The sequence below is a fragment of the Megalops cyprinoides genome, chromosome 17 (assembly GCF_013368585.1).
Source record: "Megalops cyprinoides isolate fMegCyp1 chromosome 17, fMegCyp1.pri, whole genome shotgun sequence".
Classification (NCBI taxonomy): Eukaryota; Metazoa; Chordata; class Actinopteri; order Elopiformes; family Megalopidae; genus Megalops; species Megalops cyprinoides.
The window spans coordinates 10585764-10608016 of record NC_050599.1 but is presented as its reverse complement, the minus strand read 5'-3'; the positions used below and the strand labels follow the sequence as shown (position 1 = coordinate 10608016).

General features: G+C 42.5%; 1 protein-coding gene across 1 annotated transcript in view; it reads right to left on the bottom strand.

Moving 5' to 3' along the window:
• LOC118791936 (pleckstrin homology domain interacting protein) overlaps positions 1 to 22253 on the bottom strand; it is a 55382-nt gene that overhangs the window by 12910 nt on the left and 20219 nt on the right. The window contains exons 13-29 of the mRNA XM_036549501.1: positions 19341 to 19439; positions 17997 to 18153; positions 17602 to 17736; positions 16758 to 16886; positions 15914 to 16139; positions 13762 to 13899; positions 13097 to 13280; positions 10284 to 10389; positions 9036 to 9170; positions 8704 to 8795; positions 8099 to 8318; positions 6975 to 7094; positions 3189 to 3296; positions 2658 to 2782; positions 1804 to 1886; positions 675 to 786; positions 61 to 122 (exon numbers count right to left, since the gene is read on the bottom strand). Of these exons, the coding sequence (XP_036405394.1) occupies positions 61 to 122; positions 675 to 786; positions 1804 to 1886; positions 2658 to 2782; positions 3189 to 3296; positions 6975 to 7094; positions 8099 to 8318; positions 8704 to 8795; positions 9036 to 9170; positions 10284 to 10389; positions 13097 to 13280; positions 13762 to 13899; positions 15914 to 16139; positions 16758 to 16886; positions 17602 to 17736; positions 17997 to 18153; positions 19341 to 19439 (2231 nt within the window). The remainder of the gene's footprint in view (positions 1 to 60; positions 123 to 674; positions 787 to 1803; positions 1887 to 2657; positions 2783 to 3188; positions 3297 to 6974; positions 7095 to 8098; positions 8319 to 8703; positions 8796 to 9035; positions 9171 to 10283; positions 10390 to 13096; positions 13281 to 13761; positions 13900 to 15913; positions 16140 to 16757; positions 16887 to 17601; positions 17737 to 17996; positions 18154 to 19340; positions 19440 to 22253) is intronic.

The following is a 22253-nucleotide window of genomic DNA, read 5'->3' as shown; positions in this document are numbered from 1 at the left end:
CAGACAGCCTCTTTTGGAATCAGTGCTACAATGGACCCCACAAACCAGACAACAGCTCACCATCACTGGGAATGACTTCCATGTCCCATGGGCTCATCTTCTCTGTGTCACCATTATCCCAGCTGGGGGAGAGAAAGTGAGAAGGATGACGTAACCTGATGTAACCTCGGGAAACGATGGAGATGATGTCAGGCTCAACAAAAAAGATACCACAATCATAAATTCATGTGCCTTCCACACCCTGTCACATGACCTTTTTTGTTTTACTTCTCTTTATATACAGGTAAATACTTGCCTGAACCCAAATGTGAGAAACGGGTCGATACTTCATTCTAACTGCAGTGTGCAACTGTCCTTAAATTTAACTTCATAGTTGTAACTGAAGCAAGTGTTACTTTGTTTCTGACCAAACAAGCAAAGGTTGGAAGTTGTAAATACATAAAAATGGTGTATCCAGAATATAATTTACAGCTACTCACATGGGTTTGATTTAACATATAGTGACATTACATTTTATGATGCTGGGTCTTATACGGATAAATCAGCAATTTGGTGTAGTGATTCCACAGCTGTCTAATCCAGCACGGTGACGAACCCAAATGTGAACCCAAGTGGGAGGTGATATGGAAGTAGTGCACAGTGAATGTGCGGTTTGACAGTGCATTGCAACGCACCACACATTGTAGCACTGGAACAGGCTGTCTGGATATTGGGCCTGGAAGGGCTCCTGGCTCTCGATGGTCCCGAACCACCAGGCGTCGTCAATGACGGAGCGGAAACGATCTCCTAGGGTGAGCATACGAAGAGACAGGCTTTGTTTGATGGTGAACACTTCTGAAGACTTTTTGCCCTTTAAAGTGCATATCTCTGCACAACGGCTCATTTAGGATACACATTAGAAGAAATGACAAGAAAAGCATTTCACTGCATTACAAAAATTGCGGGTCTAAAAGGTTATTCTGATTGAACATTAGAGTGAAATTTTCACAAATAGATTATCTGAGTAAACAACAAATAAATTAAAAAAAAAAAAACATTCTTAATAATAAATAACACACACAATAAATGACACACATAATAATAAATAACACACATATTACTCAGAACTGACGAAACTGAAATATGGTTAATGGTGTCTGCAAGTCCACTGTGAGAATTAACATGGATCATCTGGTGCTTTGTGGCACATTTATTACACAGAGTAATAGCACGCTAAATACATGAAGCAGACTGCAGGTACATCAATGGGGATTCAGCACCTGGTTATGACGATGACTTAAGTGCATGCTGTTTGAGATACACTCACAGTCCCTCTCTCCCTTAGCACTTCATCATTTTCTACCTCAAACTGAAGCATAAAGAGGGGACTTCATTGCTGAGAATTTAAAATGATGTAGTGATAAATTTAATGCCATTTTCCACTACATTAATTCAGTGTAGTCTTGGAGATGACCTGACGCTGAATTAATACATCTTCCTCTACAGCATGTACAAAAGCTATACTGCTCTTCAACAGTCCACCATGACTAATACTGACTCATTCAGTACTTCTCATTAATAAAACATTGGTGCCTAAACTCCTATGACACAAAAAAAAATTTTAAACTGTCTTCTGTCTCCAGACCCCAGTCTCATGACTGCCAAATATTTTGTACTTTTGCAAACTGGGAGAGATCACACAAGAGTACTGCTCTTAAAATGGAATTTGGCACCTTCAAAGGCATTGTATATTTTGTGGTATTTTTTAACAGTTAAAAGCATTGCTGACAACGGAATTCCGGAACCATCGGATCTGTGACCCACCTATTCGCCACTGCCTGTGTCGCGCATCATCGAACTGCTGTCGAAGAACCAGGAAGTCAATCACATCAGGCATATCGTGGTACCTATGGATACAAAACCCCTTATTTACATTCTAAAGTGGCTGATAACTCCAGAACGGCGGCAGCCTCAGTACCCAATGCAAATGCTAACGTACTGGGGCAGATATGCGACTGTTTTTGTGGAAATGTGTAATAACATTCCTTGTAGAGTTTAGGACTGAATCAATCCCATTTCCCACTGGTGTCTACAGTGGGGAACAAAATTGAGGCACATTTTACTGTAATAGGCAAGTGCAATAATCATTTTACTAATTATTAAAAATCATTCAGCTTTTTTCTAATGGTATTTTTCTATATTTGTCCTATATAGGCCACTGAAGTCAGGGAATACAAGTGTGTGCTGGATTACCCACCAATAACAATAACAAGTGAAACATTTATTGAAAAAAATGAATTACCATTGTTAGAACATTGGTAGTAAATTGCAGGTTAGAAATGGTTCTAAACAGCAACGTAAATTTGGCTCCATGGAGTTTATTGCCCAGGGATAAACAGTAAAACTGTACTTTGCTCCACATCTGACAGCCATGGGATTAACGGTAATAAATGTTCCACTTTAGGGTGGGCTGGATCAGGGAAGGAGGTGTGTGTGGGCTAGCTTTTCAAATTCTGTGGGGAATGCTTCTATATTTCCTCCCTCGCCACAGCTGACCACCAAGCACGCTAGATAGAGCTGTTTAAACTGCCCCATGCGCTGCCGAAATTACACAAGCTACTGTTATTAAAAAAAGAAAGGAAAAAGTCAACTAACACAAGAGGAGAAACCTGACTCACTTCATCGAAAAGGAGCCTCCGGTGAGCTTGCCGGTATCCGGGTCGAGAAAGGCCAGCTTCAGACAGCACAGAGTGGGCAGCCCCACTTCGTATTTAATCCCCACAATCTTCATCAGCTCCTGCTCCTGTTCCCGACAGACAGCTCCAAGTTAGACGCAGCTTATCTGACATCAGAGTACACTTGCAAACAAGCTTCCCAGGCTCCCCTCCACGGTGTACCAGTATTATCTCAGGCTATCTTAAACAGAACTTGTGTTGCTAGTCTGTTAACTGATCGGAAAGGAGAGAATTAAACTCGTGTCTGTTTACATTGTTTCCGATACGTTCTTTTCATTGATTTTTTTCCCCCAAAACTAAACAAATGCAAAATTTAGTCTTGAGTTCCTTTGTTGTCATACTGGATTTTAAAACGGCACAAAGGTAGTACATACGTTCAGAACAAAAAAAAACAAACTAGAACTTAAGAGAAGCGTCCCTTAAATCGAATGCACGTGCCCTAATAACCTGTGACAGAATGCAGCCTCTGCTTACCCTCAGCTCCATCTTGTGCCAGGGCTGTTTTTTAGGATTGATGCTGAAGATCTTGTTTTTCTTGGCCATCTCCACATAGGCTTCGTGACCTTGACGGAAGTAGTAAACCTAGAAAAGAAAGGCAAGTACACACTATTATTTCAGCACGCATCACATGACATCACTAAAGGTTTAGCCTATTTAAAAAAAAAAAAAAACAACACACGGGTATTTAATGTCAATAAAAGACCAGTGTGAACCAGCAAACGCCAAGGCTAAACTTAACATAAAGATTCTGTATTTCGGTGTAGACCAGGGTTAAGGAAGCTTAGTCCTGGGGTACCACAGCTGGTTCTGTACCATCCTTCATTATTATATGAACGCACTGCCGGTGACCGCGTGCTTGAGGTGCTCTGCATTTCGCGAAACGCACAAGGTCACCTTGAACGAATTCAGCATTATAACTGATCCAGTGATGTCACTAAGAGTTTGCACAGGACAAACACCAGAAACATCTCCACCGCTCCAGGCCCAGGGCTGCCTGTGTCTGTATGGTCTCGCCTTCAGTCTGACTGTAGGACTGCGGGTGAGTAATTAGAGCAGCACTGCAGTACAGTATGCAGCACAGACTCAGGCAGCTGAGGTGAATGCAGGACCAAATGCAGATGGGTGGGTGGATTAGAGCAGCGTCACCGAAACGCTAGCCGAGAAATAAGGCACTAACCCACAGATATGCCCTGGAAGAAGCCAGTCAGAGGAGAGAAGAACAGTGTAAATAACTGGTGGAGGGAGAATGCAGAAATGGAACACTGTATGATACAATGTGGGGTACAGCCATGAACAGGAAACCGTAGAGTGTAAACACCTGACCCCCCCCACACCTGCACACGCACGCACACACATGAATGGTGATTCAAAGTGCATTACAAACCCTCCCGCTCTCGTGTTGTAGCAGCTCCTCTCTGTTCTACTACAGGAGTGTCAGGGAAAATCTGCGTGCGATGGAGTGAGAGCCTATGCATCGTGGTGAGTGCATACGCTACCGTTTGATTGCACATGTGTGTGTATTTGTTTCTGTGGGTGCACACGTGTGCCAGTTGGATAGTGTATGTCTGAGTGGGCATGCCTGTGTGTGTGTGTGCGTGTGTGTGTGTGAGAGAGTGAGAGAGAGAGAGAGAGAGAGAGAGAGAGAGAAAGGAATAAGGCCCAGAGTTTTTCCTGACCACGCTACCTGAGGGGTATTTAACCTGCATTTCAACCGTCATCCTCAAGGCGTCACTGTAGGCGCTCTCATCTCAGCAATTACTAGGTAATCAGAGCAGGAATGTGACCAACTGTATGATTAAGGAGTAATTACAAAGAGCCTGTCAAAAATATGTGGCAATTTAAGGTAAGTGGCGGCAGAATGACGCAGGGACACACAAACTACATCAGAAAGAATTACTTTAAGTGAAAGATGCAACAGTATCAACCAGGTGCACTGTGCACTGACAGATGTAATGTGTTTTGCAAAGCCTGCAATTCATCATTAGACCACAACCACACCATTAGGCCACACAGAAAGGACAATTATAGACAGGCATTTAAAATCACAAAACCACCAAAAGTGAAAGGCTGAGTCTAACAGGGGTGAGGGGATGTACTCCTTCAGAAAACAAAAGGGAAACGACAGCTTGGAGAGGCAGGATGGCATCGTTTACATTGGACAGAGCCACTTATCAGAACAAATATCCCATTGGAAAATGACAACAACCCAAAAAAGAGTGCATTTCTGAACAACCATATGATAACAGCAGGGCCTTTCCAACTGCTATCAACTTCAAAAGAAGTTATCATGTATAGCAATCATGCACAAAAAACTCAAAAGACCTCATCAAATCATATCACAATATATGTACTTGTTATGGACATGCCTGCAGATGTATAAGATCTGTGTGTTTGGTGCATTGTGTTTATACTGGAAGTACAGGTGGACTGAGAGTTGTCCTGGCAAATACAGTGTATTTAAGCCTGGTGAATTACTCCACAGCGGCAGAAGGCACTGTGAAAGCTTAAAATGCATTTGAAGTGGATTTTAAAACCTTTACTGGATTTGTCTCAGGTAATGTGAACTACGTGATTAAGACATTCAATGATATTCTGTGGGGATTATTGCCAAATTCATTGCACCTGACTTGTAATGCTCCCACCATCGCCCTTGCAAGTGATATATGACCATTTAATTTCCCAAAAACTGACAAGCTTATTGCGACCACAAAAAACATTTTCAAATATCGTCCACACAGGAACCCTTTGAAAAGTCTTAGAGAGCCGACTGCAAAGACATTTTTGATCTGTACCAATAAAGCTGCTACCTGAGCCATGTAAAACTGAACGGGGCACTGGGAATATAGCCATAACATATCATCCTAAAAACATCCCTTTTTAAACATGATTTGTGGAGGTAGAGATGAATATTTCACCAGTTGCATTAACAGAGCTGAGGATACTGTTGAAGGACTTTAAGGGTTCTAAAAACAGTTATCTCCAATTGCTGTGTATTGCTTGAGTCCGACTGACCTGACCCAACACCCCGAGAGTCTGAAACGTCAAGAGTTCACAGCACCCACAATAAAACTGAGGAGGAGCTGATGTATAAGTACCGAACGCTGGCACAGCAGGTGCCCAGTGCTGACAGGGCAATACACTGACAATGTGCGAAAGCATTCAGTGAAGTTGCAGAAAAACTCACGCATGCTCCAACTCCAACCAGTTACAAAAGAGTACGTTTTATTTAACCAGCTCACACTTTCCTTAAGACTGTCAGGATTTTTGACTCAGAACAAGTGTGCAGTCTGGAGGTGGAAAACCTCCCTGTTAGATTCTATTCCTGGCTTTCAAGAGGGCTTTCAATAAGAGGTAGAGCAATACAAACACCATGCAAAAAAAAAGTACAACAGTGGAATGTGCCTGGATGACTTCTGGGAAGAAATCTGAAATATTATTTCCCAATCTCATGGGATAAGCTAAACAGTATTTGTCAGTTGTTACAAATTCCGTCGATGCTGAGAGAAGTGTTTCTTCATACGGACAGGTATTCACACAATGCCAATCCATGAAGAAAGAAAGCATAATCCCAACTGACAATGCTTAAATTCAATAACAAAATATAAAACATTTTACACGCTTCAATTCAACTGAAATTTTAAACTGCATGGTCATACTGCAAACAGCCTTTCTTCTTTTTCACTTCACACTGTCAGTTTAAAAGTTTGAGTAGTTTAAAAATAATACTCATTTTATGATGTTATTTTTCCTCTCAATAAATACTTTCATTTGTCACATTGTTGTTCCTTGTTGTAGATTACAACAGATGTGTGATAAAGTCTCAACAGATATTTACTTCAAAGTCATTCACACGCTTAGGTGCTTTATCTGTGGTAACTGAATGATTAATTGAGATGATTAAGGTACAGCAATGGGATGACTGTTTAAAAGGCCAGAGAAACTACCAGTTAAAAAGAAGTCGGGAAAAACCTCAGTTCCTGATGACATTGTATATCTGTGTGCGCATGCGTGTGTAAAACCTGTGCCTGAGTGATCAGTGTGTGTGTGTGTGTGTGTGTGTGTGTGTGTGTAGGAGAGAAAGACTGCATGCATGCGTGCATGTGTGTGTAAACCAGGGGTACCTTTTTTTCGCGTGCGTGTGTGTGAATACGGTGGGGAGTGTGCTTGCGTTTGTGTGGCTGCGCGTGAACACGCATGCATGTGTGTGTAAACAGTGTGGCTGTGTCCGTGTGACTGTATGCATGTGCGAGCGGTTGCTACCTCGTCGCCCATCTGCGGGATAAAGGGGCATCTCCTGGGCACGGTGTCTGTGATCCACGCTGAGGGCAGCCACTCCTCCAGTGTCAGGCCCTGCTCCTGGAGCTCCCCACCAGGCAGCCTCTGAGAGAGGGGGGATCAGAGATCATGCTGGGTCTGACAGCACACCCCATTCACCACACAGAAAAGAGGCAAAGCGTAGTAGGGACTGAAGATAAGAGTCATACCAGATACAAGATTAGATGTAAGAAGATAAAAATAATAAGAGTGAACACAGCAGTTAGGCCATGTGAAGCTAGAAGCTTTAAGGCTCATAAAAAAAGATACTTCTGGATTTTTTTTTTCCACCATAAAAATATGAAAAGATGAACAGGATTTAAAATGCATTTCATTTTAGAGTGCGTTCAATTCAGTGGAGGGCGAAAACCCGATGCTGTTTTTCGTGAATTCACAGTGAGTTTCTGCAGCCATTTCAGAGCGATTAGTCAATTTCTCAGGTTTACAAAAGGGGTTTACCAGTATCATGACTACCCATCATTTGCATCACCCTCAGCTGAGCTTTGAAATGGAAACACCGGAAAAACCACAGGAAATGCCAAGTTCAGACAGAACATGGTGTGACACTGTGACATCACTTCTTGAATTGAGCACAACAACATGAGAACTGAACGCATAAACTCCAAATCCACATACTTACTGACTATCCTACACTGCAAACTGAATGTGCTGCATGGGCCACTGCACACATGGTTTACTGGATACACCACACATGTCCCAAGGCAACGTTTGTGTGCAAAGATTAGTTATGATTGCCACAAATGTTATTACATTTCCATAAAAGAATCGCTCAGTTGACATGATGCTCTGGAGAGGTCCTTGTGAGGTTACTGTGGTTACGGTGGACCACCGCTGTGGTAGAGAGCAATCACACCGGGCTGGGCGAATTTGCAGAAGGGTAAAGTCACGTGGTGCCAATGGGGAGTTGATGCTGAAGATACCACTGAATACATCTGAATATGACAATTTACCACTCAAAAATAATGCAGGAACGTATTTCACTTAAAAATGTATGGCAGAACGGAAACACTGATCGCCCTACACGAGCATGCGCGTCAGACAGCCCTCACCTTCATCCTCCTCTCCTTTGGCTTCTTCTTCTTTGGTAGCGCGCCGTCTTTGTCTCGTTTGTCCTTCTTCCGGTCCTTCTTGTTGTCCTTGTCCTTCTTCTTCTCGCCGTCCTCCTCCGAGCTGCTGGCATTCTTCTTCTTGTGCCGCACCGTCTTCTTCGGCGGCTCCAGGTTGATCCCGGCGTCTGCGGTCCAGTCGGAGTACTCGCTGGAATAGTCGCTGAAAAGCGAAGCCCGGTCAGCCCCCCCCCTCAGTGCTGACAAACAGGAATGGACACCCGCTGTCTCTGGCTCTGTGGGCCCCGGCCCGCACAGCTGCAAGCGGCATCCACTCTAAACATCTGCCCGAGGCTGTTAAGCGCATCATGTGATAGTCTAGTGACATTTGGCGAATAATAAGGCTATTGGCTGCACTTGGTAAAACTAATTTGTTTTGGAAATTTTCTTTGTGCTCCGCACTTGTATGTACTCTGAACATCGCCCTGGATAAGGGCATCTACCAGCTCGTAATAGGAGCTGTAAAAACAAAAATCATAGCAACGGCAACAACAACAATGGAAATAACAGCAAAGCAATTGAGTGCGTGCCATGTTCGACCTGCTCACCTGGAGCTGCTGTTATCGTCTGGCCAAGGCTCCTTCTGCTCCTTGTCATCATCTGAGGTGTCCCCACTTGGAGGGCGTGTCTCACCTTCACCCTGTTGGGGGGACACAAGACCTGGATGGAACCAGTCTTGAACAAGTGGCTAGTATATATCAGCAGGACACTTGTATCGTATACGCAGGGTAATAAGAAAGTGGAATCTGAAATTTGTTAATCCCAGTATGACACAATGGGCAGATCTTACCGCAATTCTATAAAATCATATAATTTAATATTGTAGGCCTTTCAAGGCCTTGTATTCACAGCATGATGCTGTTGGCAGGACTTGCCACACCTCTGAGGAGCTGTTGTCATCTTCGACGACCTCGCTCTGCCGGCTGGTCTCCTCCACGGCTGCTCTTGTGTGGTAGCTGTGCTGGTTGCTCTGTGGCCTCCTGGGCTCTTCGCCCGTCAGGTCCAGGGCGTGGTGCTGGGTAAAGGGAGGCAAAGCAGACGGAGATGAGAAGAACGCAACAAAGAGAGAACCCAGTGCAACATAAACACAATATATAATCAGACTAAAACCTCAACCTGTTCATTTTTAAAGACATCAGAAATAATCTATCACTCCTGTTATAAAGTATTTTGATATTATGATATTTTGACAAGATATGATATGATTGATATGATGATATTTTTGATTTTGCCTAATTTCTCACTGCAAACACCTGATCAAAGTGGAATGATTGTAATTAAGCCAATTTATTCTCACTATAAAGATGGAAGATTCTGTACTAAAACCAAACAGCTTCATGACTGTCATGTCCTCAAGCAATTTGCTAAACTTTGAGAACTGCATATGCCTTTCCTACACATGTCTGGTTTTTACATTACATTACAATCTCTAGATGAATGCATTGCGCCCACCCCCAACACGCCCACCGTGAATTTGCAGCATTACAACTGCACATTTGCCCAAGCTGTCCTCATTGTAAAGGTTTCCATGTTCTCTGACTCCACACCAGATAACATCAAAATACACTAACATCAAAATACATAAGGAGCCTCTCTAGCAAACTAAAAATGTAGCTAAAACACATGCAAATACAAGTTTGAAACCACTAAAATATCTGTGGTATATACAAAGCAATGGCATTTAATCTAACTACTTTAAAAAAGGAGCTAACAATGAAAATTAGCGTATGGCTGATTTGGGTACAATGCACTACACGACATGTCATGAGTGCTTTAATCATTCACTGCCTTTGATAAATAATTCAATGAAATAAATGTGAACAATCAGAGGACCTTCCCACTCACACGTCACAACAAATTTTCACCCGGAAACATCCACCTGTGGCGGCAACAATTCGAGGCGTTTATCTCACTCTGACTGAAGAGCCATTTAATGCGCAGCAATACAGCACTCCACTTCCCTGTCTGCCTTACAGAGGAGTTTCCAGGTGACACTGGGCCGGATGCCTCATTTCCCTCTCTGTGTGGGTTTTTGTGTGCAGAGAGAGGGGGGCTGCACCGCTGCCAAAGCCATGTCCCCCATGGTGCATCGCGGGCCCAAAGTGGGCCTCTGTCTGTGCCGAATTACCTTGGGCTCTCGGTGAATGTGACTTGGCGCGGCCCGCCGCCTCCTCTCTGATCTGTAGATGCTGATCTCCTCATCTCCTTTGGCTGCTCTCCATTCCTCCTGCATACTGTATACCCCGGTGAGTAAAGGGGGGAAAAGGAAGGGAAAACAAACAACAACAAAAAAATTCAGAATCCTTAAACTGATTTGTTCCTTCCCGATATCCAATTAGTGTTTCCGGAATTTTCTTCTGATTCCACCACATATTCCATATTGTTTAAATAAATCTAACCTAATCTTATTATTTTGAAATAATTCAAATATAAATAATAATGAATTATTAATGAATAATTCCTTGTTCTTATGCTGAAAAAATAAAGGCTTACTTAATGGGAAGACTGCTGGTGAGCTTTTCAGACTAATGATCAACTGGAAGGCTACTACTGAAAAATTAAATCCTACTGGATTACAAACTATTTTGTGGAAAGTTAGCTCTCCTGCCATGTATAACAATAAATTTGGAGACCCCGCTGTGCTCATTACTGAGATTATTAATATGTACGGCCTCCATTTTAGGGAGGAGAGATGCTAGGTAGTTACCTGTTTCTCAATAATTTTTTTAATGAATTGTATGATCAAGTGAAGTTGTGATTTCAAATCAAGATGGAGACTCATTCTAGAGAGAAAAGGTGGTGTTCATGTAAATTAATCTGAAGAATGATCGGAATGCAATGTAGCTATGACAGCTAATTAGACAGTTAACAAATGTAGCAGGGTATCAGAATGACAGGGTTGCCAACTCTCACACAATCACAAGGATGCTCACAGTTTTTTGAAACTTGCTCTCGCGGTTTCAAAGCCTGAGTGTTGTGTGAGACCTGGCAACCCTGGAGTGATGTCACGATCGATCATATTGCTAGTAAGCTTTAATGCATAGCCACTAACAGCCACCAATAATGCTTCCTTAGCTATATTTGTGACTGCCCAAAAACAATTCTGGAGTTCCATTAACTATTCTGTAATCCTCTTCTACAACTTTTTCCATCTGTTCCTTCAGTAAACATGGCAAAAATTCCTTTTGGAACAGGACACTTACTCCTATATTATTAATATCAGTGGGCATGCTCCTAAGCCTAGATTTTCAGGCCACATGTTTTGTCAATTTTTCACCAAGATGTCTCGCATTGCTTGCACAATAAGCAGTTTAAGAAAAAGCAGTTCTAAGGGCCTCACTGCTGGTATAGAATACATGTAAGTGCACGTACAGTTGCAGTCAAAAGTCTGGACGCAACTTTTATTCTTAATTTTACCGTTTTCCACATTGTAGAATAATAGCAAAGACATCAAAATTATGAAATGGCACACATGACCAAAAAAGTGTTGAACAAACAAAAAAAACTTATCTTAAAATCCTTCAAAGAACCCCAAAAAAAATTTTTTTTTTTTGGAAAAAAATTCATACATAAGCATAAACTTCATAATTTATATTTATCTAAGAAACAAATTTCAAGCATTTAAGCATAAATCTTTCGATCAAAATGTCTTTGAATGCATGTTTTCCATTATCTTAATCAGGTGTGTCCAAACTGACTGGTACTGTATGTCCAGACCAAAATATCTTTCCAGAGCTCCTCCCAGACCTCTTAGCAATCTCGCAACAGTAAGTCTGAAGATTAATAAAGACAATCTCGTAGGTGTGCACAAAGGGTAGATTCTGGGGCGCTTACTGCCAGTCCTACCTGTCCATTTAAAAATTTCACGATTGGGCTAAGAAAACTTTTGAGGCTTTCTGCGATTCAACGGATGTCCAAAAATGGTTACCTCACTGTCTGTGGGGGAGGGCACAGGGTATGTGGCATGTAATTGCAAAATCGTGCAAATCGCAAAATTTGTGCTATAGCAAGGGGCTTGAGGTTGAGGAGACAGCAGAGACCGCAACAGCAGGGCGCAGTAAGTGTTAACCCAGGGTATAACTCGCCACAAATCTCCACAGCACATAAAATTGAACACTGACACCATCAAGCATAAAAACGATTACATTCCATTACATTATTTTCTGAGCAGACAGCCTTAGGCTGATTTGCAGGGTGATTTATACAGCTTATATTTTTACACAATATGCATTAACACAGCTGGATATTTATTGAAGCAATTTGACTTAAGTACCATGCTCAAGTGTATACTGCTGTAAATGGGATTTGAACATGTACAGCTCTGGTTACAATCTTACTTCATTCAGCAGTGCTACCCAGAATAATTCCACATCCCTTAAGCGCCTTCAGTTCGGCCTTATTGCCTTCAGTTTTTAGTGCACCTCCAAATCAAGTGCATTCGACAGTGCTGAGACAGTAACTTGATGTCTGCATGTCTGAATATCACCAGCACAGGATGTTGCTTCATGTAGGAAATGCAAAATAGTTTTGTGCAGTGCATGGTTAAGCTCAAGAGTGAATGCTCTATCATATGCCCATGGGATCAGACATCACCAGCATCTTAAACCCACACTTTTTTTCACAGGTACATAATTGCGGCAGTTTACCACAGTGGTAAGCAGCAGGGCTTGTGACCGAAAGGTTGCTGGCTCGATTCCCCTTTAGGATACTGCTGCTGGACCCTCAGGCAAAGGCACTTAACCCAGAATTGCCTCAGTAAATATGCCGGCTGTAAGGATACTTGGATATACTTACAAACGGATAACATGTAAAAATTGTATCGTGTGCTAGTTGCTCTGGTTAAGAGCGTCCGCTGAATGGCAATAATGCGATGTAATGTAACTTAGCAATGACTTGATGACAGCCAGACAGGAAGGGCCGGAGGGCAAGAGGGACTCATACCTGGCTATACCCGGGAGCAACTCTGGCACCAGCACGCGCCGGCTCCAGGCCACCAGGTCCCTCTCGGTGGCGATCTCGCTCCGTGGGGCGTTGCTGTGCATCTGCCGCACGCCCTCGATCTGCCCGCTGCGCCGCAGCCCCACGTTGGGCGGGGAGTGCACCTCGCTGGGGGAGCCCACGGACCCTGCGTGCAGAGGAGGGGGTTGGGGGGGGGGCACAGAGAGGGCACTGTGTCAGGGGGGGACTACGACACCAGCACCGCGATTCTGAGACAGAGCCACAACAGCGGAGGTACACCTCTACAGTAAAACTCAGATTCAATCAAACTACAATATGCCTCACCTTACATTCAAGTGATGGATTTGAGATGTACATGTATATTTTCGGAGTTTCATTATTTCATATATATTTCTACAAGCATGGAGTGAAGAAATGTTGCATAAAAAGGAAAAATTTCAATGGCTTAAATTTATTGGCCCCATACTGACAAATGAATGCAGGTTCAGTTAGGGTTAGGGTTAAGGTCAATATCAGTGTCAGTTCTGTATTGGTTACGTATTGAGGAGTGACCACAGGTTCTGTATTGGGTCTGTGTTGGCTGCATCTTGACAAGTGAGCGCAGGTTTTGTACTGGTCCCGCACCGGCACCTGAGGGGGTTCAGTACCTCTGCTGGCCCGGCTGCCTGGCCCAGTTCCGGGCTCTGATGACAGCCTCTGGTCCTGCTCCTGCTGCAAGCGCTGGATCATGCTGTCCAGCGGGCTGGCACCGTCACTCATTTGCTGGCTCAGGACTTGGTTTAACCCTGAGACACACAGACACAGACACACACACACGCACACACACACAGATGGAGCTGTGAGAACGCTTCACTGCACCATCGCCAGGGAAATCACGGGAAGCTTTCAAAAAAAAAAAAAAAAAAAAGGAAAAATGCTAATGGACTATTTCATATAATACACTACAAGCCGACCGTGAACTTAATAATGTGAGCAAGAAATGCACGCTCTTCCCTCTGAAGCATATTTAATTTTTGTTCATTAGTTGTACTGCATGACCTGTGGGTAGAGAGTTAGGATTCGCTCTAAATTGGACCCATTTACTTTGACTAATTCCAAATAAAAGGAGAGTAAATATCACTGGAGAGGACAATGCATCCCATCATTTACCAGCATGAACAAAAACAAAAAAAAAACATGAACGGAACCGGAAAAAAAAACCACCCTCCGGACTGACGGCTGAAATACAAATAAGTGCTGTCAGAAGTAACAGCTCTATATTATATATTTTGGATTTTTGGATTAAATATTTTAGCGTTGATGAGCTTGATAAATGTTTGATAAATATAGCTTCATTATCTAAAAAACAAGCACACACACTCAGTTTAAAAAAGACATGACTATTATCATGACTAATTACACCATTAATCAACAAGACGCAAAATGAATGACAATTCCCTGCCAGACTGTACATATTTTCCATCCAGTCCAACTTGGATGGATACACTTATGTTCTATTGTGCTGGGGGTATTGCAATGTAATATTCTGTGTAAGGCTGATGTTGGTGGTTTGCAAGACACCAACATGTATGAAAAGAATAGAACAGGAACTAGGACAGTGACATTTAGGAAACTGTAAAAATATGCAATGAATGTCTCACAGAGAAATGGAGGCTGCAGGCTGGGTACACGTAAGCTGGGTACTATGCAGTCATGTAGTGTGAAAAGAAATTGCAAGAATGAGTAACAGTCAGCCATGGGTATCAGATGAAGGGAAGGTGTAAATGCAGAAGTAACAGGTAATTTGAGTTGAGCCTCCGTGACTTTGATGTTTGAAATTATGACCAGAACATCAACAGCACACTGGAGGAACAGGCAGCAGAAAGGACAACACTTGTGTCAGTTTTCAGCTAATTCCACGCAAAAATGGCAAAGTTAGTCACAAGAAATAGAGCCTACATGACCTTTGACTCAGTGACCTGAAAACCAGCTGGGCTCTTGGGACAGTGTGGCAACATAAATGCCACCAGGAATCACTTGTTCAAAGGCGACACAAATGCAACTGGTGTTTATGTGTATAAAAGTTCAAATGCCATTGTTTAATAACGATAAAAATGTATACCAGATTTGCTGGGAACATTTGCTGGGAAAATTCCCCTATTTTTGATTTACACGTCAATGAAGTCACATATAACAGGACATTTCCACTATGTATATCTCACATCTTAAATCTGGTCACACCTGGTCTTAAGTATGACAGTGAAAAGCAACTGATTACTTGGCACACATAAATGATCTCACACTAAATGTCAATGATTGTCTATGATGAATACAATAAACATATACAACAGATAATATACACAGAAAAAATAATAATCCATACCCACACTGCCGTGCAGTCTAATGCTAATGGAACACAAATGCTTCCACAGTAATGAAGCATGGAGCACATATCCCAGCTTCCTCAGAGAGCACAATGCAGTCTGCCATCGGGAACTGGGCACTGCTACAGGTGTTATGTCAGTGCAGACTACGTCAGTTACAGATTACCAGGATTAGTGCTGGGCCAGTCAAGTCCGTCAGCCTTCCACACATGGAAAGCAGGGCGTTTCACCAGGTGTCAGCAAAATCCAATTTGGAATGTTAAACTGAAGCAATTTAACGCATATACCTTAACATGGCTTTCAAAGACTTCATCAGCAGGACATAAAGAAGGTGAGTTTGCTTCTTCAGCATGATGTGAAAACAAGGCCAGAGACTAAAAAATAAAAAATCAGAGACCCCACCCCCGCTGGCCATGAGGGCGGTGCCACTCCCCACCTGAGGAGGTGACGCCCATCTGCGGGATCAGCTGCTCCTCCCTGCAGCTCTCCCGCCCCGGCACCAGCCTCTGGAACCGGGAGGGGTGGGGGTTCCCGTCCACGTCCACCAGGAACGGGGGAGGCATGAGGTGTGGGGCCTGCTGCGTCTGCTCGTCCAGGACGTAGTTGTTGGCATCGCGGATCAGCGGCCTGTAGTCCGTGTGGAAGAACATCTGGTCCGCGATCTGAAACATGGAGCGATGGGTGCGATGATCACTGGGAGAGAACACCACCAAGACCCATGGCATTTGAACATATTCCACCTGCTGGCAGATTCTGAAAGGTTTTTGTCCTTGCAGTGTAAAGACATTGGGTCACATGAGTATTAATTCACTCCCAGGTATGCAAACATGTATGCAAAAGTTCAGATCCCTGCACAGAAAAAAGAACTGGCACACTGTTGTGGAGAGGACAAAAATAAAAGCTCATCTATTTCACACACATGGGAATATACAGTGAAAAGCGTAAACACTGTGATCACACAATCAGCTGTGCAGGTTCCCCTTTCTATGCTCACACCTGTGAGCAGATATGTCAGGCCTGAAAAGCAACTTAACTTTTTATTTTCATACCTTTGCAACAGAGAGGTTCAGCAAGGAATCTACAAAGTCCAAATACACAATGAAGATGCTGATGCAACAGCGCTGAATTACAACACCGAATATTTACTGAAACAATTCAAGTTTAAACTTTATCTAAGGGATTTGACCCCGGGGGATTTGTCTGATTGCAAAGCCAGCTCCCTACCCACTACGAAACACTACCAGGGTGAGCAGGGAGCTGCGAGTGGACAGAGGCTCTACCTTGTCGTACTTGCTGCTGGAGCCGAAGCCGAAGATGAGCAGGTGTCCGTGGGAGTCTGTGCAGGCGAAGTGCTGGCCGTCTGGGGAACACTTACAGTCGAACACCGCCCCGTGACCCTGACCTTCGATCTGAAACGGGCACAAAAAGCCCTCGTCAGAGACCACTTTCATTTCCGGAACATTCTCCAACTTTCTCTCACCTACAGGATTATCAATTCATTTCTGCTCTCTGACTCTGGCATGTCTGAATGCTGCGCTCTGAGGTTTTTCCTTTTCCCCAGGAAACTCAATTTGAGCAACCAAATTGTGAATTCAGCAAAACAAAGCCAAGAGGCTCCCTGGGGATTTTCATCCATTTAAAAGAAACCCTTGTGCATTTGTTTTACATTTCTACAGCGCATTTACCCATGCGAACAATGCTGGATAAAAAGGGCTTTTACATACATCTGATATGACTGCAGAGAATATTAACATTAATCAAGCCCAAGATAATCTAGATTAATCGCATCTCTACATTTTATACACAATGGCATCCAAATGTGAGAACAACTGGTACAGTCACAGATTTGGCCTCAAACAACTACGCAAAATGTCAATAACACAGGTTATGATTTGTGACATTATAATTAAGTATTAAACCACACATTCCTGTTTTAAAACCATCTCCAGAAAAAATGTTTCTATAGTAACAAAGATAGGAAATTAATATTAAGAACAAAATTTCCCTGCTCACTCCTGTCAAGTGCAATTTTGTATTCACTGACACAGTAACAACACTGTCACACATTATGCAGAAGCCACAGTTTCAGAGAGGCAGAGTGAGGAGGCCTGTGTTGCTATCTACCATGTTGAAGTAGGAGCGGATTTTAACGCCTCGTGCCAGATCCCACACAATGGCGTTCCCATCGTGACCAGCGGAGAACAGCACTCTGGGGTCAAACGGGTGAGGTTCGAGCACAAACACCTCATCTTCGTGTCCCTGCAAAGAACAGGGCAGAGTGAGGATTTCTGGAATTAGCATGATTTGTTCTGAATATCAAGTGTACAACAATGAATAAATATGTCGAAGGCAATGCTTGACCTCAAAGCAGGCGCCACTCACGGCTCTCAAACACACACCAGTGAAACAAATTCAATGGTTCTACAATGTTTCTTCCCACCCCACATGCAAGCCACGTTATTCCCACTGTTTGAGATGCTGAAATGCTGAAAACCATTTAAATCACCCTCCCGGCTTACCATGAGCACATGTATTAGATTCCCAGTGTAGGAGTTCCAAACCTTCAGCGTAAGGTTATTTGCGGCTGTGATAACGGTGTTGTCATGGCGATCCCAAGCCACCATTGTAACTTTCAGTTTAGTTACTTTGTCTTCTAGAGGTGGGGGGTTATACTTGCTGCAAGAGAGACACGCAAGCAAATTTAATACGCAGATTCTCCACAATGCTGCACCTGACCTACTTTACGAGAGCAAGAGGAAATAGGATGAAGCCTGTCATTTTAGAAGACAAACAAACAAAGTTTGCCTGGAGGTAACACCCACTGTACTTACATTATGAATAATGCTCAATTATCAATGCCTAAAGATTAAGATGACAGAATATGTAAGGCCCAGTAAACTCTCTAAATGATTCAGAGCAAAAACTCCCACCTCAATGTGCTACAATGTATACATTAAGACCTTTCTCCAACTGACAAAAACTTAACAAATGATCTGTCTTGTCAATTCTGACCTGACAATGCAATATCAGAAAACACTCTTCTAATGTAGAGACCCCAATGCGAGACAGCAGTAATCTGTATCTTCGGAGACACACAGATAATCCAATACTCAAATCCCATTTTGCAGAGGGCTTGAGAAATTTGTTAGCGTAGATGCCAATATAAAACAATTCCTGCGAAATTAATCAAGACCTTCCCTGTGACGCATGGTGTTTTGAAGGTTATTGATAAGCGCAGGCACTCAGAAATCAATAAACACATTCTCAGAGAAATGTCACTATCCTCACAAACCACTAATCACGACATGCAAATCAAGATTTTCTCCCCCTATCATTTTCATCACTTTCATTCATATTCCACCTCCCTTTGCCTTTTCACCTGTTTAATTTGCTTGCGGGTGAGATTTTGATCGAACACTTCGATTGCATGCCTCCACTCTTACTCACCAAGTGTACGTGGTCAGATCGTAAATCTGAGGAGTTTTTCAACCTCAGCTAAAACCGATAAAACAGCATACGACCAAACACTGGCGCTTGTGTTGCTGCTGTTGATACTGTAAATCCCAGCTGAGTAATTAACCCGATTCATTTTAAACATTGTCTTAAATTACTGTTTATTGTGGAAATCTTTATTTGTGTTCATTAAAAAACATGCATTTAGATGAAAAAAATTTTAATTACAATTTTTATCTGTATTTTGCTTCTTTTCTACCAACATGAAATAACACGAGGTGGCAAACCTCCGGTGGCTACACCATTGAACTACCATCTAAGAACATATGGAAACTAACACTGTGCTAAACCCAACACTTCCCAATTCAAAGCTGTACTGCAGATGTTCGCTAAGGTATCTCATCACATACCCAGGCAGCTTGGTGGCCATGTCCAAGAGAATGCTCTTCCACTCCTGCTGCTGGAGCTGCCAAATTCGTGCCGTGCCATCCCGGCTGCCACTCACAAACCTGCAGGCGGAGAGGAACGGTACGATCCCTCAGAAACACACAAAACACATACACTGCACTGACACACACGCAAAGCACACATTCCCCACACTGATCGGTACAGTGCAAAAAACTGGGGGGTGGAGGTGGGGGGGAGGGGGGGCATTCCTCAGTCACTGATATCATCAAATGCAACACAGCCTGATCAATGCAAACTAAAGCACTTTCACAAATGAGATTTTGTCAGGTTCATGCTAACCTGAATACCTGAATGAATATCACCAAGTACAGGAGATTCCAGGTTTAGGGCTGTCTGTTATGGGTATGCAAAACCCCTTGAAAATGACTGCTCAGGAAATCTTAGCCCTGCTTTTCCTGCTCTTAAGCCTGTAAGCTGGTGCCTGTAATTAACCGTATCACCACATGCACGCTTCCATTCTAAGCTTGGGAAAAAAATAAATAACCACATGATTATATGCAAACAGATATGAGCTCAACCTAATCAAGATGCTATCTCCAGCAGGTTAAGTGAGAGAGACCATTACCTCCTCAAAAAAAAAAACATCCTGAAAATAAATAAAGACCTTGGGGCAAATAATATATTAATCCAAAATCCCTGACAGATCGACTAGGCTCCATCTAGAGAAACTGGAGGCTCGCACTCTAATCAAGACAGGTTAGAAACATTAACCACAAGACAGGGGGCTGCCAAACATTCTGAAAACATACGCTCTACGTTTATTTGATTCACTTTGTGATTACATTGGCTGTGCCCCTTTCTTTCAGCTTTTCTCCATCATCACCACATAGCCCTTCAATTAATAAGAGCAGGCAGACTGATCTCCATGTTTGTCTTGTCATCAGAGAGAAATAACCGGGGTTCTTTTAGACTGACACATGTAAAGCACCCCATTTCCGAGCGATGGTATGGTGTGTGAAGCCCTAGGGGAGCACAAGTGCACCTCTATAAATAATCTGTGAGGAATCAGGGAGGGTAGCTGAGGAGACTAGAGAATAAACAAGCAAGAATGTGCCCCACCCTTCCATCCCATCAACCTCAGCATAGGGTTTCCCATGGAACCACCTAAATTACCCACAATCCTCTGTCTAAGTTAAAAGTGATGGCACGATGGCATAAAGAAATGCCCAGCTGTGTTTCAACAGGCAGACTGGGCTACCGTGGACCAACGAGGAATGTGAATGCTTCTCGAGTAATGGCGGAAAAAAAACCTAACGATTCACTTTGAATTCTTCTGTTGTGCAGCAGACAGCAGACCTCTAAAGCGCAATCCTGTAACACTACTAGCTGAAAATACTACATATCCCATCCCATCCCATTCCTACTACATAGCCCATACATTTATAAGTTGACCAAGAAAAGCAGTGAGTGATGCACATACTTCCAGGTAATACACTTCCAGTGACTTCCACTTTTAAAATCATGTAACTAATAATTATCATTATCAGTAATCATTGTCATCTCGTTTCATTTTTCAGTGTTTCCCATTTCTCAGTACTTATGAGTTATTAACTCAATTTTTTCAGTTTAAGACCCATTTAATACTACTGGAGTTTCAGATTCAGAATTACTCAGCTTAAATGTCCTGAATATACTTCACCTAGAGCCCATCTATAGACATGTTTTGGGCTACATTGTATTACTTTAAGCAAGCTTGATTGACACAAAGACATGCTATGATTTTTTTCTCAAATATTATTTTATGATGATGTGGTGTATTTAAGGAGTAAAAGCTGATGGTTTAGAACTCCCTTTTATTACGTTCATTATGATTTCTAAGAAGATTACATTTCTGATATTGACTCAAGCCTATTATGTTAGCAAAATCGGTTTTCACGTTAGTATTTAGCCACTTATATGCCCTGTTTCTCAAATACAAATAAAACACATCAGCATTACTCAGATCAGTCCTCATTCAGTTGTGACAGTTTGTGAAAAAAGAAAAAAGAAAAAACCGTCTGATGTCTCGTGGCTTAGGAATGAAAGTTAACAAAAGGTGGTGTGCTGCAAAGATAGTAATTTGTCTTCTTTAAAAAATACATATTCTAAGAGGTCTGTGAAAATCCATGGTCACAGTTTAGTCACTGCCTTCAACAACATCCTGGCTTTAGTGGCAATCTATACCTTAGTTTCACACACTGTACAAAACAGAAACAACTGCCAGTTTGTTGTTTTTTTACATTTTCCCCACTTTAACATTTTATTGAACTCATCTGCATTTGATATTTCATTGAGATAAAGCTCTTATTTTCCCCAACTGTTAAAAAGTTTCCAAAAAAGAGAAGTCACAATGACTGGTCACGCTTGCTCTCAGTTTGAGCGTAAGATTGACAGTCTGTGTGTCAATTGATGTGACAAATTACTATTAATAATTAAAACGGTGTTCGCAATAAATGAGAAAGGACTGCCATCCTTTCCCCCCCCCCCCTAAATTCCTAAGTGTGCACGATATGACATTTAAATTGATACCAATGAATGGGACTGTGCAACAAGACAAATTTGTCTCACTGTAATTAATTCTCTTGGCAAAGGGGAGCTGACGAGTTGAGCCCATCCAGAGCATTCATGCCCCAGTGAAGGCAGCTCTGGCTGCACCATGTTGGTGGGCTCTTCTACTTTATTCTTTCTTTCTTTTCAAGAAAGAAAATGCCATGACTGACAAAATGCTTTTACTGAACAACTTAATAAGGAGTGCACTGCATTTTTTTTTTATTTTGAAGACCCTTGTTTCCTTTTCTGGAATTTCACTAGTGTTATTTTTTGTTTTTGTTATTACTTCTTAAAACAGTGTAGTAGCACTGCATTTTTTGCTTTTC